Raw genomic sequence first — 20,323 nt, forward strand, 5'->3', positions numbered from 1 at the left:
GACCCTCTGTCAGAGATCTTGGGAACTCTTTTTCATTCTTCCTCAGAATTTAAGTTGAAATTATTATCATGATTATTTCTAGTATTGATTATATGCCCACCGCTGCTTTACCTTTTTGTAAAATAAGTTAGGCAAGGATTGCCTTCCATCAGTTTTAAAATTGGAGGTCTCAAAAGAAAATTCTGTTGAGTAGTCCTTGTAGCTGTGTTTGATGTCCTTAGTAGCACCAAATGGTTAATGTGAAATAAAACTAAAGCGTCAACACCTTTTCTTCCTATCGCTCAGAACATTTCTGTGTGTTGCTTACCCTGCTGCCCTAGTTTAAAGTAAATAAATGAATTCTGCTTGCTTCCGTTTCAGCGTAGAAGCATTTGGTGTTTCATTTGTCACCAGAAGTCGCACAGTTGGATTACTGTATGGCTGTCACCCAAGAGTAGGCAAATGCACACGTAGTTGTTAGAGTTACACTGTGTAATTTGGGCTCTTTCTGCCTGACAGAGAGTAGGCACTGAGGGTTTAGTCAATGAAACGAAAAATAAAAAGACACTAAATGACACATTTTTATGGAGAAAAACTTTTATAGTAGTTTATGAAGTTGTTTCCTTTATATTGAAGAAAACAAAATAGTTGCTGCTTGCATTGAATTCTATGATCTTTTAAACATACTGTATCTGATCACAGGTTCATTGACCAGAGGGGCATTTTTCTAAGAAATTTTACAGCTTCAATTTCAAACCAACACTGACATTTTCTATAAAAAATTTCTTCACACGATTGTGATGTACACTCTATGTTAACTATCAAGATTCTTTAAAAGTATCTGTTAGTAATTTTTTTTAAGTGGTTGATATTCCTGCCATAAAGGAATTTACCATCTAGATAGGGAAGCAAGATATCTATGTACACATAGCTACGTAAGTAGGACTTGATTTTGCCGAAGGCACAGCAAGGGCAGTCATGCTGGATGTTTACATACAAAGTAGTGCGTGAATCAGTACATCAGTACTGTTAGCCCGTAGTAAAGGTCCAGTGCTTTGTGTGTTGTACAGTCTGCTTGCACAAAGCTCTGTATACGTACAAAAAGGTGGAGAGATACATTCGAATAGTAGTTCTACTAAAAGTGTACTTCTGTGGAATAATTTGTCTTTTGATATCCTCCCCAACCCTTGTGATTTTTAGGTCTGCTTCTCCAAAGCATGGGTTCACCATTATGAATAGGTTGAGCATGGAAAACAGGACAGAACCCATTACTAAAGACCTGGATTTCCAGCTCCAGGATCCTTTCCTTCTCTACAGAAATGCCAGATGTGAGTCTTTCTTAATGCATTGGGTAGTTTTATTTCTGCAGTTTGGCCAAGTGTTTAAAAATGTATAGTAGAGGCCTTTGTGTTTGTGTTCAGTATCAGTGACTGTTAGGGTCAGTGTCAGTTAACTTGGGAAATACGCATGTTGAGGGAATCGCTTCTTCCTTGTGAAATTTCAATGAAAACAATGTGAATATGATGATGTAAGTATTTGAACCCCATCTTCTGCAGCTAGACCTGTTTGTAGTGTGAACCCATCAGTGATTTTAAACCTGAGTAGCACTGGGGGAGGCAGATTCTTGGTCAGGAGACTGCAGAGGGGCAGACACATAGGCGGCGCTCCAGATACAGAATTAATGATTTGGCTAGTGGCACTTTTTCCTTGTGTATCACTTCTGACTGAGCCTCCTGATAGGATACTGGAGGAAGAGGGCCTATATTCTACTTTGCCATCTTCTGAACACATAGTAAATGAAAAACCAAAGTCCAAAGAGTTTGGGTCATTACGAATTTCCTAACACTTTGTAAAGCTGAAGTTATGTTAGGTAACTAAATGGTCCTTGTCTGATTTGAAACGAGGTGTAGCAATCGCCTATCCAATGTTCTCTCTCATTTTACTCTTGTGATTATGTGACCACTGTGTTGGATTACTGGGCAGCCCAGAGAAAAATCGATGAAAAATATGTGAACTATAGGAGCATCTCCATACACAGAAAACAAGAGCATACTTAAATATAAATTGTGCGTGCACGTGATCTGTGCTTTGTGCATAACTTTCAGAAAGACCTGGCAGTTAAGAACTGTTTTCCATACATTTTCCACCCTGCTTTTGAGATCAAGATACAAGAATTTGCCAACTGTATACTATTCAGTGTAATTTAAATAATGAATGTAATACAAATAATATTTAATGTTTTAACTCCAGTGAATTGTTTTAAAATAAATATAGCATTTTAACTTATAATTATATTCACATATAATCAAGTTGCTACGAATAGGTGGTCATCTGTTATTTAGAGAATACAGTTAAGTTTTTATTAGAAAAAAGCCATTAAAACTGTAGCATGGCTTACCAATGGTAAGTCCTATGAAGTGAAAAACTTAGTAATATAGGGAAATATTTTGTTCTTTATTCCTATTTCTTGGCTAGGAGTGTAGTTAAATCAGTTGTAGATGGTATTTGGATTATTTGTGTGCGTATAGATATGTCAGGTTTATTTTTTTTTAGATTATTTGAGTATGTCAAATATATTAATATATAATTCAAATCCTAACAATATAATCACAAAAATAAATATAAAATAAATGAATATGAGTAACTTATAATAATCATTTTTGGTTCTTATTTTGGATAAATACTTCGTCTAGTCAGTTTAGATAGTATTTTATTTTAAATTCTTATCACAATATTACATATTATATAACATACTATATCAAAAATAAAAAATAAAAACTTTCTTTAATGTAGTTAATTTTTAAAAATAGCTTTCCTAAGTCCCACAGAGTATATCTGATGGGAAATAGTGTTTGGATATAATAAACATATCAAGCCTCACCTTGGCTCCAGGCCTCTGCTGTCTAATATGGTAGCCCCTAGCTGCAAGTGGCCATGGAGCGCTGGACGTGTGGCCAGTCTGAATTGAGTTGTGCTGTGAGTGTAAAATACACACTGATTTGCAAAGACTTAGTACCAAAAAAGAATGTAAAAAAAAAGTCTCATTAATAATTTTATATTGATTTATCTGTTGAAATGATAATATTTTGAATTTATTGAGTTAAATAAAATAAATTATTAAAATTAATTTCATCTGCTTCTTTTAATTTTTTATTTAAAATTACACGTGTGGCTCACATTTGTGGTTCACCTTATATTTCCATTGAACAGCACTGTTATAGGCATTTTCATTTATTTTACCGTATTTCATAATCATAGCTTTGTAGGGCAGACATTTTCACTGTCATTTTGCAGATGAGAAAAGTGAGGCTCAATGAGATGACAGACCTGACAGAAACCCATAAATTCTGCTTTTTTTTTTTCTTTTTCTACATCACTTCCACTGTTCTCTATACTATTAAACATGAATGCAAATGGAAGGCAGCCTTTTGGATACATAACAGAATATTTCCAATGAATTTCCATAAGAAAGAAATGAAATCAGTTGAACAGCAAAGAATGGAAGGAAATGGATCTATTTACCTTTCTAGGTTTATTTGCTTTTTGTTTTCTCCTTAATATATGGTAATAATTGCCTTTGCAGCCATAGTCTTTGGTTTTAGTTTATTTCTAAAAGCCTTTTTAGTCTCTGCCATCAAAGGTTCACAGAAGAGTTTACTCCATGTTGCTTTCAGAGTCTCAGATACTTCTCAGATGTTTCTAAAGAATTCAAATACTTTATGTAATAATCCTATATGGTTTACGTATTCTCTAATAACATATAGATCGTCCTTTGAACAATGAAGCCAGCTTCCCTCAAGAATGGTTTTTAAGACTCTGTACCCCTCAAGACCTGTGTAATCAAGAATCTCTCAGTATAGTGTTGGCATTTTACTTCGGCCTAGGTATGTCATAGGCCGTATTTGGACATGTCAAAAGGTAGAGTTGATTTAGGTTTGTGGTGAGTTTTCTCATGGAGTATTTTCGATTCACTAAGTTAGAAAAAAATTAGTTATCTAGGGAGACAGTTATCCCTGTCTTGGATTGGATGAATTTAGAAGAACAAAATCAAGGAGTAAAAATCTTAAAATTTCTTCATTTAATTAAAAAAAAGATGTTTAATAAATAAGTAACTTTGAATTTCACCAAACACAAAATATACAGTGTTATTACATTAAAGGATTTATAGTTTTTAAGTTTGCTTGTGATTGGGTTTGGCGTATATAAACTTTAAATGTAAGATAGCTGTTAATTAAGGACAGAAATTCATTTATTCAGCAAACATTTACTGAGCATTTACTGTCTGCCAGGCACTACGTCAAGGCTTAACATGGGTTATTTATCTCTGGTAACTTTTTCTTGGAAATACTGTTATTCTTGTTTTATAAATGAGGAAACTGAGATTAAAGAGATTTAAGTCACTTACCAGTTTCCATGACAATTTTGAACTGAGAAAACCTAACTTTATTTTTTACTTTATTTTTTTAAAGATTTTATTTATTTGAGAGAGTGAGAGACAAGGAGAGAGAGTATGCAAGAGTGGGGGGAGGGGCAAAAGGAGAGGGAGAAGCAGACTCCCCACTGAGCAGGGAGCCTGATGTGGGGCTTGATCCCAGGACCCTGAGATCATGACCTGAGCCGAAGGCAGATGCTTAACTGACTGATCCACCCAGGCACCCTGAGAGAGCCTAACTTTAAGAGCCCAGGCCCTAGCAGTAAAAGTACTAACATACATGAATGATGCATTTGAGCAAGGTTTACCTTTTAAGAATACTTCATCTTTTTATTGCACACTCCAAAGTTCAAAAAGCAATTTTGTTTTTCTTTGAGAATCTCTTGTATCTCAGTTATTAGAATATCAAATAAAAACTAATGTAATAAAAAGCTGAATGTGACCATTTCTTTTCTATTATAGCCCTTTAGCAACCATTTCCTGTATTTTCCATTTCACAACTAAATAAGATTGTATTTTCCCAAATATATCATAAGATTTGAGGTAAGTTACAGACAGCAGAGGCAGGTAGAGTTAGACCAGCATGTTGAATACACCATTGTCTGTGTCTACAGAAGTAGAATTAAATTCTTTCAAGCTGCTTGATTTCATTGCAAACATAAACCTGGAGCTTAGAGGAAATAATAAAAGGCAAAATCAAGATATTTAAGATAAAGTTGTTTTAGAAACTCTGCCTCAGTTTTAAAGTAAATTTACCATGTTGGGTAGTTTTGTATTCAGAAAGAAACACAGTTTAAATCCTTTATTGACATTTGTAGGATCTGGGAAAAACTGCTATAAATAATGGAATATGATACAGTAAATGAAAATGGTAATTACAGACAGTCCTCCTCTTTCAAATAGGCCATGTCCTAGCCGCTCCGTTTTAAAGTAATTGATTGCTGGTCTTTGGTTAAACATGGTGTATTGAATACATTCCTGTGGTTCTCCCAAAACTGTTGAAATGACAATAAAGGAATAAAAAGGGGCATAAACCTACAGGGGTGGAGGATGCATTTCATGAAAAAGATGGAATAAACAAGAAAGAGGAAGTCATGCTATGATAGCTTTATTATTCATGATGTATTAGCTTTGCCTCCCTGCAGAAGATTATATATCTCTGCTCTGTTGATATCAGACTTGACTACGTGATTTGGGTTCCTCCCCCCACTGATCCACCCTCCAGGAGGATATGTAATGACCCTGTTGAACTCAAGTATGACTTTGTGAATTGCTTTGGCCAGTAAAATGTAGGTAGAAGTGGTTTGTGTCACTTCTGAGCAGATACTTTTAAGAACTAGTTCATGATTCACCATGTCTCTTTTCCTTCTGCTGTGATGACCAGCAGTGTTCTAGGCAGAGGCTGTTCTGTCAGCCTGGGTCCTGGAATGAAGATAACATGGCACAGAGGTAAAAGTGACCCGTGATGGACATGTAATGTGTACAAGAAATAAATCTTTATCACTGAAAGCCACTGAGATTTTGGGGGTCATCTATTACTAAAGCATAATTGGGCCTGTTGTGACAGATACATAAGCTATCCAGGAAAAAGGGGCTCCAAATGCTGGATGGAGGTAAAGGAATTCTGAGAACAATGGTCAAGAGGAATCCCGTAATGACTGCTGTACAACCAGAGATTGGTCAGTCTAAATTAAAGTATAAGGATAAAGGGCTTCAGGAAGGGTGTCCAAGAAAAACTTCACAACTAATACTTTGAGTCTATTGGGACATTTATAGTTTCTTGTTAAGAAAGTTTGGTGATGCTGTAGAAACATTGAAAACTGAGAGACAACAACAAAAGGAGGCAATTCTTAATTCCTGGGAAAACAAAGTATCATAAAACGAAGGAAATATAATTATAGTACACTATATGGCTCTGCAGATTATAATTTAATTATATAAATAGTATATGGCTCTTTAAATTATGTACATGTATTATTTTGATAATTAAAATTTAAAAATTTGAATAGCAGAATACATTCATAGAAACAATATTTTTGTTAGGTTTCTGAGTCAACTCGCAAGAGTATTTTTAGCCCATTGTGCACATACTGAAGAGTCACACAGTAACATTATAATGATGCATCTATGAAATATAGCACTAGCAGGTATAGCATTATTTCTGTAAGAAAATTTACTCAAGAATAAGACTTAATGTGTATCCCCAAAAGTATAACTTCCTTAGGTTGCAGGGCAGAGCTCTTGTAGTACTCATTTTTAGTAACAGATTATTTGTAAGGCTAAAACATTCATATAAATTATACTTTAGCATGTTTGGTAATAGTACAGTAAACCAAAGCTTTCTTAGACAATTGCTAAGTCCTACTTCAGTAGTGGTTCTGCTGCTCTCTCCTCCTTTCCCTTCCCACATCCATTCCAGTTCAGGCTTTTCATTACCTGTTACTTGGGGGTATTTCATAACTCCTTATAACAAAAAGGGATTAAGCTTCCAGCACCAGCCAAAATACAGAAAGTTCGCTATCAGACATCTCTCTCACCGTTTAGAACTAAAAGTTCTAAATACAAAAAGCGACTCAGTGAAGATTCTGAAAGTAAACAACAGGCATTTTGGGAAGGGAAATCAAAACCTGAAGAACAACCAAGATAGTGGTGAATTTCTGGATTTTATTCTTTTCTTATCTCCTGATGGTGACTCAAGAGTGGGCCAAGTTGCAGAACTATGGACAAAAGCAACAAAAACTAAGCAACAAAAACTCCTTCTTTTTAGTTTGGGAACTGGAGAAATAGACTCCTGTGAGCTACAAAGTATGGAAAGAATCTACCTCTTTTCCCCCTTTTCTCTCTCCTAGCCCTACCCTGAAGCCAGTTGCAGTGCAAAGCTGAACTGCTACTGTGGCAATGATGGTGATGGCACAGTCACCTGAAGATCCCAAGAAATAGCCTGTCTCTGCCACAGTACCTGGAAACCAGGGCCCCTGTGGTCCAAAGACTTGCAGGGTTGGGGAGGGTTCCCATTATATATTTTTTCTTTCTTTTGCTTCACCCTGTGAGCAGCCCAAACTATGCAGATTGCCTGACTCTGTTAAGCCGAAACTCTGAGAGACATCCTGACTTTATAGCCAGAGGTCTGGGGTAAAGGGCCTTTGAGAGCTGGAGAGTTGGAGAGATTCTAGAGGAGAAAGCTGAATAAGATCTCCTAATTCTGATTATGAACTGACACAAGTCCTGGTCTCACCTATGAGGTTCACATACATGTAACAAAGACAAACATAGCAAAGGCTTTGAGAACTCACCTATAATATAAACCACCATCCTAAGTGGTATATATGTAGAGCAGACACAGCATTGAAATGGAACTGGCATGAGAACCATTTCCCACAAAAGGCAAGAGAGAACTTCCTATCTAAACCTAAATGAATTAGACACCTTCTCAAACAAAATAAACATTCTCTGGGGAGTTTAAAGTGTACTTGGAATCTTAACAATGTAACCAAAATGTTGGACATTTGGTACAATCCAAAATTGCTAATCATGCGAAGACCCAGGAAAATCTGATCAACTCTCAAGGGAAAAGCCAGTCAATATTGGCTACCCTGAGATGATCTAAGTGTCAGAATTATAAGACAGTGGCTTTAACACAGTTACTATAATTATGCTCCATGAGGTAAAACTGAATACTCTTAATATGAATGTAGAGAGAAATTCTCAGCAGAGAAATTGGTATAAAAAGAACCAAATGGATAATTTGGAACTGAATAATACAGTGTTAACTGGGTGGCCTTAATAGCAAAATAGAGATGACAGAGGAATCAAGAGTCAGCAAATTCAAAGACAGATCAGTAGAAATTACCCAGTTTGCAGAATAGAGAGGAAAGAGATCAAAATGAAACAGAACAAACAAAAACAAGGCCTCAGAAACCTGTAGGACAATATCAAAAGGTCTGGATTGGTGTCATTGGAGTAGAAAAAAGGGAGAAAAAGACTTGTTTAGAAAATTTTTTGAAGAAATAATGGCTGAAAACTTAGCAAACTTGATGAGACACAAATATATGGCGTCAAGAAACTCCATGAACCTCAAACAGGATAAACCCAAAGGAAACCATGCCTCTTAAACATCATAATCAAACTGCCGAAAAGCACATTTAAAAAAAAAAATCATGAAAGCAACCAGAGGAAAATGATACATATGGAGGAACAATGTTTTGAATGACTCCGGATTTCTCTCCAGGAACCATAAAGCCTGGAAAACAATGGGGCAACATTTCAAGGTGCTGAAATAAAAGAACTGTCAATTTAGAATTCTATCTCCAGTGAAAATATCCCCCCAGAATTAAGGTGAAATTAAAGACATCCTCAGAGAAAGAAAAATTAAAAGAATTCTTTGTCAGCTGACTTGCTCTAAAATAAATGCTAAAAAAAAGTTCTTCAGACTGAAGGGAAATGATACCAAAGGGGAAGTTGGAATTGCAGGATGCCTTAGAAGAGCAGCATAAATAGTAAATATATAGGTAAATAAAGTAGCTATTTTTTTCTCCTCTCAAGATCTTTAAAATGCACAGGATTATTGAAAGCGAAAGTTATGTTGTCAGGAGGTGAGTTAATGTATGTAGATATGATATGTGTGACAACTATAATAAAAGGGGGAGGGTAAGGGGACCTATATAGGTGTAAAGCCTTTACATTTACTTGAAGTAGTAAAATGAAAACTGTAATATACTGTGAAAAGTTAGGTATATATATATTGTGATTCCTAGAGCAACTACGGAAAAAAAATACAAAGATATATAGATACCAATAGATAAAACAGAATACTAAAAACATTTCAAGTCATACATAAGTAGGCAAGAAAGGAGGGAACAACAGAGCCAAACATAGGAAAGACAAACATAAAGCAAAACAGTAGATCTAAATCTAACCATATTAGATACAGTATATGTAAATGGTCTAAACATGCCAATACAAAGACTGAGATTGTCAGATTGGATAAAAAATCATGACCCAACAATATGCTGTTTGTTTAAAAACCCACTTTAAATGTAATGATATAGATACGTTAAAGGTAAAAGGATGGAGAAAGATATACTTTGCAAATACTAATTAAAAGAAAGCTGGACTATATTAATATTGACATAAACATTAGAACAAAGAAAATTGCCAGCGATAAAGAGGGACATGACATAAAAGGTCAGTTTATCCAAAATACATAACAACCATTAATATGCGCCTAATAACAGCTTCCAAAAATGTGAAGCAAAAAGTAATAGAAATAAAAGGAGAAATAAAATCTGCAATTATACTTGGAGACTTCAGTACTCTACTTTGCATAATTGATAGAACAAATGGACAGAAAACGGCAAGGATTTAGAAACCTAAAAAACACTATAAACTCACTTGATGTAACTGACATTTATAACATTCCACCCAACAAGAGCAGAATGCATGTTCTTCTCAAGTGCATGTGGAACGTTCCCCAGGATAAACTTCGTCATGTGTCATAAAGCAAGCCTTAAAATTTTTGAAGAAATTGAAATCATACAAAGTACACTCTCTGATCACAAGCATTTGAACTTAGAAATCAGTAACAGAAAGATATGTGGAACATCCCCAAATGATTGGAAATTAAACAACACACTTCTAAATAACTCATGTGTCAAAGAGGGAGACAAATCAGAAAATATGAGTTGAATAAAAATTAAAATATAATATGTCAAATGTAACTGAGGTTGGGCTTAGAGGGAAATTTATGGCATCAAATACATTAAAAAAGAAGGAAGTTTTCAAATGAGTAATTCATGCTTTCACTTTAAGAAATTTGAAGAGAGGAGCAAATTAAACGCAAAGGAAGCAGAAAGAAGGAAAAAATAAAAATAAGCCCAGAAATCAATGAAACAAAAAACAAAAACTAGGAAAAAAATCTTAGTGAAATAAAAAGCAGATTCTTTGAAAAGAGTCAATAAAACTGATAAAACCCCAGCCAGACTGATCAAGGGGTGGGGGAGAAGACGACACAAATGAGCAGTATCAAGAATGAAAGAGTGGGTCTCTGTAGACATTAAGGAATAATAAGGGAAATACTGTGCTCTACCCCATGTCCATCGATTTGACAAGTTAGTGAAATGGACTAGAAAAACACAAATCACCAAAATGTACTCAAGAACTAAATAACCCAAATAATCCCCTGTCTATATTAAGTTGACATTGTAGTTTAAAACCTTCTAACAAAGAAAAGTCCAGGTCCAGATGGTTTCACTGGTAAATACTATCAAACATTCAAAAAATAAATAATACTAATTTTATGCATCTCTTCCAGAAAATAGGAGAAGAAATACTTCCCAACTTATTTTATGAGCAACATTATCCTAATACCAAAACAAGACAAAGACATTACAAGAAAAGAAGATTATAGACCAATATCCCACATAAACACAGATATAAAAACCATCAACAAAATAATGTTTATAGCAACATTATTCACAATAACCAAAATGCGGAAACAACCCAAATGTTCAGTGGTGGATGAATGGATAAACAATATGTGGCATATACATATACTGGAATATTATTCAACCAGAATGAAATTCTGATACATGCTATAACATGGATGAACCTTGAAGACTTCATGCAAAGTAAAATAAACCAGACACAAAAGGACAAATACTGTATGATTCCACTTGCATGGAGTACCTAAAATAGTTAAATTCAGAGGGACAGAGAGTAGAATAGTGGTTACCAGGGGCTGGAGAGAGGAGGGAATGGAGAGTTTAATGGGTACAGAGGTTTAGCTTGGAATGATGAAAAAATTCTGGAGATAGATGCAAACACCATGGGTGTACTTAATGCACTGAACTGTACACTTAAATATGGTTAAAATAGTGAGTTTCATGTTATTTATGTTTTACCGCACACACAAAATACTAACAAATTGAGTCCAGGAACATATAAAAAGGATGACATAGCATTAGCCTTATAGTTTGCAACTGGCTTATCCCCTCCATCCACTATTAGATTTATCTTCCTAAAGCGTAAGTCTGATCAAGTCATTTTCCTGCTCAAAATCTCAAATGCCTACCAAGTAAACATTTTCACCAGGTGTTTAAAGCTTGCTATATAGTCAGGTCCCAGTTTACCTCTCTGGCCAAGTGCACCATTACTTTTACACACTTGTCTTCTGTTCTTTTTTTTTTTTTTTTTTTTTTTTTTTTTTTAAAGATTTTATTTATGTGACAGAGAGACAGCCAGCGAGAGAGGGAACACAGCAGGGGAGTGGAAGAGGAAGAAGCAGGCTCATAGCAGGGGAGCCTGATGTGGGACTCGATCCCGGAATGCCAGGATCACGCCCTGAGCCGAAGGCAGACGCTTTAACGACTGCGCTACCCAGGCGCCCCTTGTCTTCTGTTCTAACCAAACACAACTATATGCTTTCCCAGAATACTCTTTAATTTCTTACCTCCATGCTTTTAAACGTGCTTATTTTTTCCTCCTTGAATTCTCTCCCTCACCCTGACTAATCGCTACCATATTTCAAAATCCAACTGAAATTGGACCTCTCCCTAATGTTTTTATAATTCCTCTATCTAGCTGTGATTTTTTGCTGCAGCATATACTCTCTTTCCTTGACTTTTGTGAGTGTTTATTGAGCATTTGTCTGTTGATACTGATTTTGTGCTGGGTTTTGAGAGTTCAGTAATGACTAAGATACATTCCTTCCCTCTTAGAGTTTACTATCCTAGCACACAAGACAGATATATAAACTAAAACGTTCAAAATGATCTAAATGCTGAGCTGGAAATACACAACAGGCACTTACTAGTACTTACATTTTATCTTACATATATGCCTTAGTTTCTCTACTAGAGTGTAAGCTCCTACAGGGCAAGGTATCCTACTCCCCTGCAACACTTAATTCCTTGCATTAAGTGTGTACTATTAAGTATTTGCAATGAGTACTGAACTGTTTTTATTAGATTTCTTTATTCAAGGTAACCTATAAAACTTAACCAACAACTATTTCTTCAATCTTTTTACCTTTGGAGCATTTTCCAACAGACAATAAATATAACTTAAAGCTCTGGGTGGTTCCTGGATAGAAATTCAAAATACTAAAGAATTTCAGCAGCTTACATAGGAATTCCTCTGTTCCTCAAGGTTGATTTTATATAGATAGTAGTAGCATTTACCTGAAAGTCCTAGAAATTATTGCAAGTTTTGAGAATTCGTGTATCCTCATCTTGAGAAATTTAATAATTCTAAGAAGAGATATATAATGTAGGAAAATGTTAATCTTGTATAAAGTTCTTCATGAAACTTTAAGTTTTAAAAAACATTTTATAGAATGTTTCCTTCAAATTGTTTTACTTTTATTGAGACATTCTGATTTGATATTTATGTTTATTCACTGTGCCAAAGTTGGTATTTTAATTATGATACATGAAAACAAGTCATGTTCCTATTTTCCAATGGCCCTGTTAAACCACAGTCTTATGGCTTTAACAGTAAGGTTTATGCTATAGATACTTTATCTGAGAGTTAAATAAGAAATCCTTTTTCCATGTTTATAGACGCAACTGAATCGATAACACTTTATCAAAAATGGTTAAAAACAGGTAGTATTACCAAACAGTAGATTTAAATTGAATCTTGTAAGCATTTACCATAAAAGAAAAAATGATAAGTTGCATCCCATCAAAAGGAAAAATTCATCAAATCAAAAACTTTTCTTCTAAAAATACCTTTTAGAAAATGAAAAGGCAAGCCACAGACTGGGAAAAAATATTTACACTGCATGTATCTGACATAGTACTTACATCCAGAATATATAAATAAGTCTTAAAACTCAGTAATAGGAAGACAAACAACCCAATTTAAAAATTGGCAAAATATTTGGGGCGCCTGGGTGGCTCAGTCAGTTAAGTGTCTGACTCTTGACTTCAGCTCAGTTCATGATCTCAAGATCCTGACACCGAGACCCACACCGGGCTCTGTGCTCTAGTGGAGTCTGTTTCACTCCCCCTCCCTGTGCCCCTCCCCTTGCACTCTCTCTGTCTCTCTCTCTCTCAAATAAATAAATCTTTTTAAAATTTTGGCAAAATATTTAACATTTTACAAAAGAAGGTATATAAATAGCCAATACAGAGATGCTCAACAGTAATCATCAGGAACTTCTAAGTTATTGTGTGTAGCAATTGCTTATTCCTTTTTATTGCTGTGTAGTAGTCCATAGCCTCAAAATAGTGCAGTCTATTAACTTATTCTTCTGTTAGTGGGTATCTGAATTATTTCTAGTGAACTACTGTGAATAAAGTTGTCATGAGGATTCTGGCCCGTGGTGTTTAGGTAGATATATGCACTTACTTATTTTGAGTTTTTACCAACCACTTTATATATAGTATAAAGATGTTTAGCTTTAGTAGATACTGCTGAACAGTTTTCTAAAGTTGTATCCCTATTTATTCCCTTTCCAATAATGTATAAGAGTTCCAATTGTTTCATATCCTTGTCAACACTTGACATTGTTCCTTTTAACTTGAGCTATTTTAGGAGTTCTGAAGTGTTATCTCATTGTGGTTTTAATCTGCATTTTGTCATAACTAATTGTGTTGAGCACTTTTTCATATGCTTATCACACATTGGATGGATAGGCAAATTAAAACTTGCATGAGGATACCACATAACTTAGTAGAGTGGCCAAAATTTTAAAAACTGACATTATCCAACTGAAACTGTCATACATTGATGGTCGGAGGTCGGAGGTCTATGGTCTACCACTGGAGTATAGTTTGACAATTTCTTATAAACTTAAACGTAATTGTCATATGATCCAACAGGTTCCACTTATAGGTATTTACTTAACAGAAATGAAAACGTGTCCACACAAAGACTTTTACTCAAATGTTCATAACAATTTTATTTATAATTGGCAACCCCCCCCAAAAAAACCCTGGAAATAACCCAGATGTCCTTCATCAATAAGTAAATGGACAAGCAAATTTAGTATATCCATATAAGGGAATACTACTTAGCAATAAAAAGGAATGAACTACCAATTGGTTCAACAGCATGGATAAATTTCAAAAACATCCTGAGCAAAAGAAGCCATCTACAAAACAGTATATACTGTATGATCCTATTTATATGAAGTCTAAGAACAGGCAAAACCAATCTATGGTGATGGAAAGCAGAAAACGATTGTGTCTGCTGGGTTGGTGGCGGAAATGGTGTAGTTGTTGCCTGAAAATAAGTGATGACAATGTTTTAGGTCTTGTTTTGGGTGGTTGATTACCTAAGAGTGTATTATTGCCAAAATTCATCAAACAAAACACTTTAAGTTCTGTGCCTTTTATCATATATAAAGTATTGTTCAATTTTTAAAAAAAGAAATAATTGAACCTTATCAAAGAAGACCTTAAATAAATGAATACTTAAATATCATTGGTGGTCTTTCTGTTTTATCCTGGCATTTATTAACCAGGGCTTCATCTCATCTTGATCTCTTCTTCTAAGTTGATTAGAATGCTATACTAACTCTTCTCAAGTTCGTATCTTGGCTTCCTCAACCTGGTTGTAGAACTGTCCTTATTTTAAAACACATCTCCAGGATTTTAAACAAAATGATACCAAAACCTTTCATGTAATATGACCTCAACTGAAAGTTTTAAGTAATTTGAGGTGATGGAAATAGTTTTGAGTTTCTAGTTTTCAGATTGTTGGGAAGGCTATGACCCCTTTCCTCTGTCTTAGGCCATCTACTTCCTCCACATGGCCAAAGAAGAAAGGTTTCTTTTTGCTGAATATGTGAAAACCTGTACAATGTAATCTTTTTTCCTGAGTGGAAGGAATTAACTTTCCGTTTCCCTTTTAAGAGTCATTTTTTTAAGTCAATTTTCTGGCAGAGAGAAGCCCTAGCATTTCTTCTGCAGTCTTTTTCCTAGAACAAAATATATAGTAAACAATTAATATATGGTAAGCAATTAATAAGATCTTTCTTGATGGCTATTAGAAAGCATATTATGAGGTATAGGCTTTAATTTTTTCCAAAGCTCCAGTTGAAAGGTACCTGGGCATAGCCATAATAAATAATAGCAGCAAGAAAGCCAAATTTGCAAACAAAGGTAGGTCACAGTTTGGAAACATTGCTCACTATACTTTGAATACATGTTGTAAAATGTTTTCTTTTTCAGTATACTGCCATTAATTGATTGGTTATTGATTATCTAGGCTATTGAGAAAGCAGTGGCATGAGTAATAAATTACAGAGACTACATCTTAATATTTTGTCCTGTGGTACCAAATAACCACCGAAAATGAACACATCTAGATAAGAAATAGACACATACAATGTACTTAAAGTAATTCCCAAATCATTTATATTAATTCTAGAATTGTCCTCCATGGACATACATCTGATGTTTTTGTCCAGCTTTGAAGACGTTATGCTTGGGGTAATTGAGAAAGAGCCAAAAGTAGCTCAGCTTTCTGAAATTCCTCCCCGTTGGCCATTTCATGGTAGAGATTGAAAATCCCACCTCTCAGGTGGCTGGTGGCTCAGTAGGTTAAATGTCCTACTCTTGATTTCAGCTCAGGTCTTGACCTCAGGGTTCAAGCCCCAGGTTGGGCTTCAAACTGGGCATGGAGCCTACTTTAAAAAAAAAAAAAAGAAAAGGAAGGAAGGGAGGGAGGGAGGAAAGATGGAAGGAAGGGAGGGAGGGAGTAAAGGAAGGAAGGGAGGAAAGAAGGGAGGGAGGGAGGAAGACAGGGAGGGAGGAAAGAAGGAAGGAAGGGAGGGAGGAAGGAGGGGAAGAAGGAAGGAAATCCCACCTCTCAAGCTAATAACGCAAAGCAGTAACGGAAGCTGAACTGTGTGGTTGACCCTTGCTGTGGCTGAGGATGTGAAATCTTTTTAAGCCCTCTCCTAGACTTCAGGCCACGTGGAGGAATAAAAGGTCCTACAACTTAACAAATTCTAAGACCTCAAGACTTTATCATCTGTTTTCTTAACCTTCGAATCAGTTCAGGCAATTATTACAAAAGCAATTTGAAAGGTTAAAAGAGAACTCTGTGTAAATTTATTACTGAGAAAATGAAAGTCACATTATCTGCCCACAGATAATTGAGAGTTTATTTTTCCATTCTAAGGTATTTAGTGGTGTACTGATCCTCAAATAGTAGTTCTTAGCCTTCTTTGGGTCACAAATCTCTTTGACAATCTTATGAATTTCCTTCCTGCCTGCACTTGCAATATTTTTTAATTGCCTGTTATGTGTCAGGCATTGTTCGGGGTGGGGGGTGTCTATGCTTTGTACTTGTCTACCTCAAACATGTCTGTTTGCATATATACACATCGTTTGGCATGCATACAACTTTAGGGATTTTACTGAACTCCTGAAGCCCTCTGGAGTCAAGAAACATCTTTAAAGTAATTATATGGCTAAAAATACTTGACATTCTTGCTAGGCAGAATCTTAGTATTTGCAGGAATAAGAAGAGAATGTTCTATTAAGGATCTGTCCAGTGATACAAGATCCTTAAAGTAAACTCATTCAAATCATGTGCAGTATGGAATGGGGGACAAGGAATTTGACATTTCATATGCAATCAGAATAGGAAACCTATACAGTCTTGCTCTTCTGCTGTATGTGAGAGCACCGTTGGTGCACTAGAGAACCAAAGATTCTTTCTTTTTTCTTTTTTTTTTTTTCTTTCTTATGTTACGTTAGTCACCATACGCAAGGATTCTTTCTACCAGCTGGAAGCCTGTGCTTCTTAGTGACAGAGAAAGACCACCAAAATTTAAAAATTATAATGTGGTCACTGAATCTTACTCTCTCTGTAAGTCTCCTTTACCATTCTAACTGAAAAATTGATCTATTTATTATGCATCATTGCTCAGAAAGCTACTGTGTTTTAATATATGATTAAGGGTCATACATCTACTGTGACTTGAGTGATGAAACTTGTCACTCTGACCTTAACCCAGAATTACTCTTTTGTTCTGTCAATGCTCAGTTCATGTTGAAAGGAAAAGATCTAAACTCTAAAGGATACTATTAATCTAAATAACTGACATCCTATCAATTAAAGAAAGCTCTGAAAAGCCTCACATAAAGCAAAATTTCACTCGTGAGTCACGTGGTATGTCTAGGTTTCATGTTGTTTTTTACTCTATTGAGTTGTGATACCTTGTAGCTCCTTGAAACACACACACACGAGGTGGATAAACAATACTTCTCTTCACCCTGACCACCCAATTTATGCAGCCTCCAGACTTTCATCATTTATTAGTAGGGGACTCACTGGATATAGGGCTGTCAGATGAATTTAACTGGAAATGGTATAAGCATTTCTAAACTTAATTTGCCTTAGCAATCTGGCATGCCTAGATGAAGAACCCATGTGGCAAAGGTGATACACAGATACTATGTGAGAGTGAAATTAAAGTGAAGTCACTTTTATTTTATCCTGAACCATAAACACTTTTAAGATTCTCGACTTCTACCAAAGAAACATCTGCATAGTGATGCTGTTTGGATTCATACACTAAGTTTGTGGCTTGGAGATAGAATGTATTTTATATTTTGTTTCTGAGAGCCCAGTTTGGCATGATAGAAGTCTAAATCTTGGCAGAGCAAAAACTGGATTCCAAAACATTCTGAAATGCTTAATGTGTGAAGCATCTTTCAGTTTTCCTACACTACCACAGTGCTTTGCATATAGTAAGTGCTCATTATGGCTACACTGAGTGTTCATATCTGTTCTTTTAGAGTCTGTCTTTTATATTACTGATTTTTGTCCAAAAATCATTTAGAAAATAGTTTCAAATAATCAATTTGAAACTATTGGATTAATTTTCTTCTTAACCTACAAAAGGAAAAATTGCAAATCATCATGTTCTTATGGGTTTTGGAAAAAGAAAACAATTTTAGCCAAGAATTTGTGTTAGAATTATCTTATATTCAGCCTTAGAGCTCTAATTTAATTTAAGTGGGACCAAAACATGATTCAACTATGTATAACATAAAGGGCTTTGGAAAAAGTAGTATCTCCTATATCCATAATTCTAAATAAAGTCAAATTGGAAAAAAGTACAGAAACTCTGGCTCACTTTCCTTCAATCAAGAACAGTATTCAGTTCCTCGTGGAAGGCCAACGCCATATAAAATCTTAGAAATTTTTCATTGATCATATACATTATAGGTAGGGTACTTTCAGCAAAGCTATTCCTATGATTCTTAAATACTTGGTTAAATAATCTGATTAAAATATGAGGAAGTCTGCTTTTCATTGGAACAAGTTTTGACCTGTAGAAATACTCTTATGTTTAGGTTAAACATGTATTTTTTGCAAACTACAGTTGTATGAGATAAGACTTACTTTGCTACATTGAGATTCATTTAAGATAGTACGTTTTCAATGTGTTGCTGGAATAATTGACATTGCATATAAATCTTAGGTTTTTAAGATAATTTAGGTACTTGTACATGTAAGCTTCAGATTACTATTATCAGACACGACTGGAATTTGAATTATTTTTTTCTGCTAGATTGAAGTACTATTAGTTATACTCTGAAGATAAATGCATGTGATTTTGCAGATTAATTGCATTCTTTGAGCTCTTAGTTGCCAGGGCCTGACAGGTATTCAATCAGGAAGACTGGTATATGGTAGAATTGTTGTAATAATAAATACACATAAAATGAATACATTAGTGCTTGCATAGTGCTGGATCAATAGAAATATACAATCCTAGGGAGCTCGTCCCCTAATGACAAAATTCCATCAACATTACTAATGCCTAAGGTTACCAAATGTTTAAAGCTAAATAAACTCCAGTTAGAAAGAGAAGTAAAGGAGCACTGTAGGATCCCCATGCTGTAATCCCTGGTAGAGGTTGTGATCACTGAATACAGAGGATCTAGGCATCTAGTCTGTGATGTGTAATTAGCCCAGAATATGATAACTACTAATATTAGCATTACAAGGAGAATTGATAATATAGGATCTTGAAGTCTGATTTCAGTTCAACTCAGCAAATACTTGTTGATCTCTACCACATGCCAGCCATTATGCTGGAGCTCATAGTCGAGTGGAGGAAACAGTTGTGTAAATAATTATGGTGTGTGCTCAATTTTTTTTTTTTTTGGTCCAAGGATATCCAGAAATCTACAGGAACAACAGAGAAGTTGAGGCTCTTTATCCCTAGAGGAATGGGAAAACCTGAGTCTTCAGGAGGACTCTTAGCTCAGAGAGGGGGAAAGACACTTTGGGGAACCCATGTTTGTTATTTGCGGTCTAGGAAATTTTGAAACTAATCAGCAGGATTATGAACAAAAAGAAAATACAAATGTAAATGACCAACAAAACAGAATAAGTTGTTCCTATTTATATTTATTATTACCGATGACTTTTTCTGCTTCCTAGTTTTTTAAATGGTTATTTACTCTGTTAAATCTCTTAAATTAAAGGAACTTTCCCCTGAAATAAATAAAATTAGGAAGTTAGTGTATCATGAAAAAGATTCCATCTGGCCTTTCATGAGCTTGAGGCCAGTAGCAGACCTCTGGAGTCTCATTTTGGGAGGATAATGACCTCTGTGGAGATTAGGAAGGCCTAATGACATAACGCGCGTTTGTTATAACAAAAACTTTTAAAAAGATAAATCCATCCTTTTCTTTCAAAATAATAAATGCTAGTTTATAGTTGGAGATACATATTAATTTAATCCAAATTAGTTTAATGCTTTAGTTGAGAGATTGTTTCTGTTGTTGCTGTTTATGGCATTAACTTTCTAATGAAGTTAACTTATTTAGAGAAAAGGTTGTTCTACTTCACAATATTTATTTAGGTTTTCTACTGTTTCTCCCAAAATGTTCATGAGGATTAGTTACCCATAAAATAGAAACTGCTTCCCATCTACTG

The 20,323-nt window shown here is 35.1% G+C and overlaps 2 protein-coding genes across 9 annotated transcripts in view; one reads left to right on the forward strand and one right to left on the reverse strand.

Annotated features, from left to right (window-relative positions):
• The window catches only part of CACNA1C (calcium voltage-gated channel subunit alpha1 C), a 734,056-nt gene that overhangs the window by 711,246 nt on the left and 2,487 nt on the right, over positions 1–20,323 (reverse strand). The window lies entirely within an intron of this gene.
• DCP1B (decapping mRNA 1B) overlaps positions 1–20,323 on the forward strand; it is a 53,527-nt gene that overhangs the window by 9,358 nt on the left and 23,846 nt on the right. For 4 of the 5 annotated variants that reach the window (XR_015721585.1, XR_015721586.1, XM_045774891.2 and 1 more), the window contains one exon: positions 1,180–1,307. The exons of the other annotated variant lie outside the window; for it this stretch is intronic. Coding sequence is in view for 2 of the 4 variants with exons in the window: in XM_045774891.2 (XP_045630847.1) it covers positions 1,180–1,307 (128 nt within the window). In the remaining 2 variants the exon portion in view is untranslated. The remainder of the gene's footprint in view (positions 1–1,179; positions 1,308–20,323) is intronic. 5 annotated transcript variants of the gene reach the window in all.

The sequence above is a fragment of the Ursus americanus genome, chromosome 25 (assembly GCF_024610735.1).
Source record: "Ursus americanus isolate L20-20 chromosome 25, mUrsAme1.1.p, whole genome shotgun sequence".
NCBI classification, from domain to species: domain Eukaryota; kingdom Metazoa; phylum Chordata; class Mammalia; order Carnivora; family Ursidae; genus Ursus; species Ursus americanus.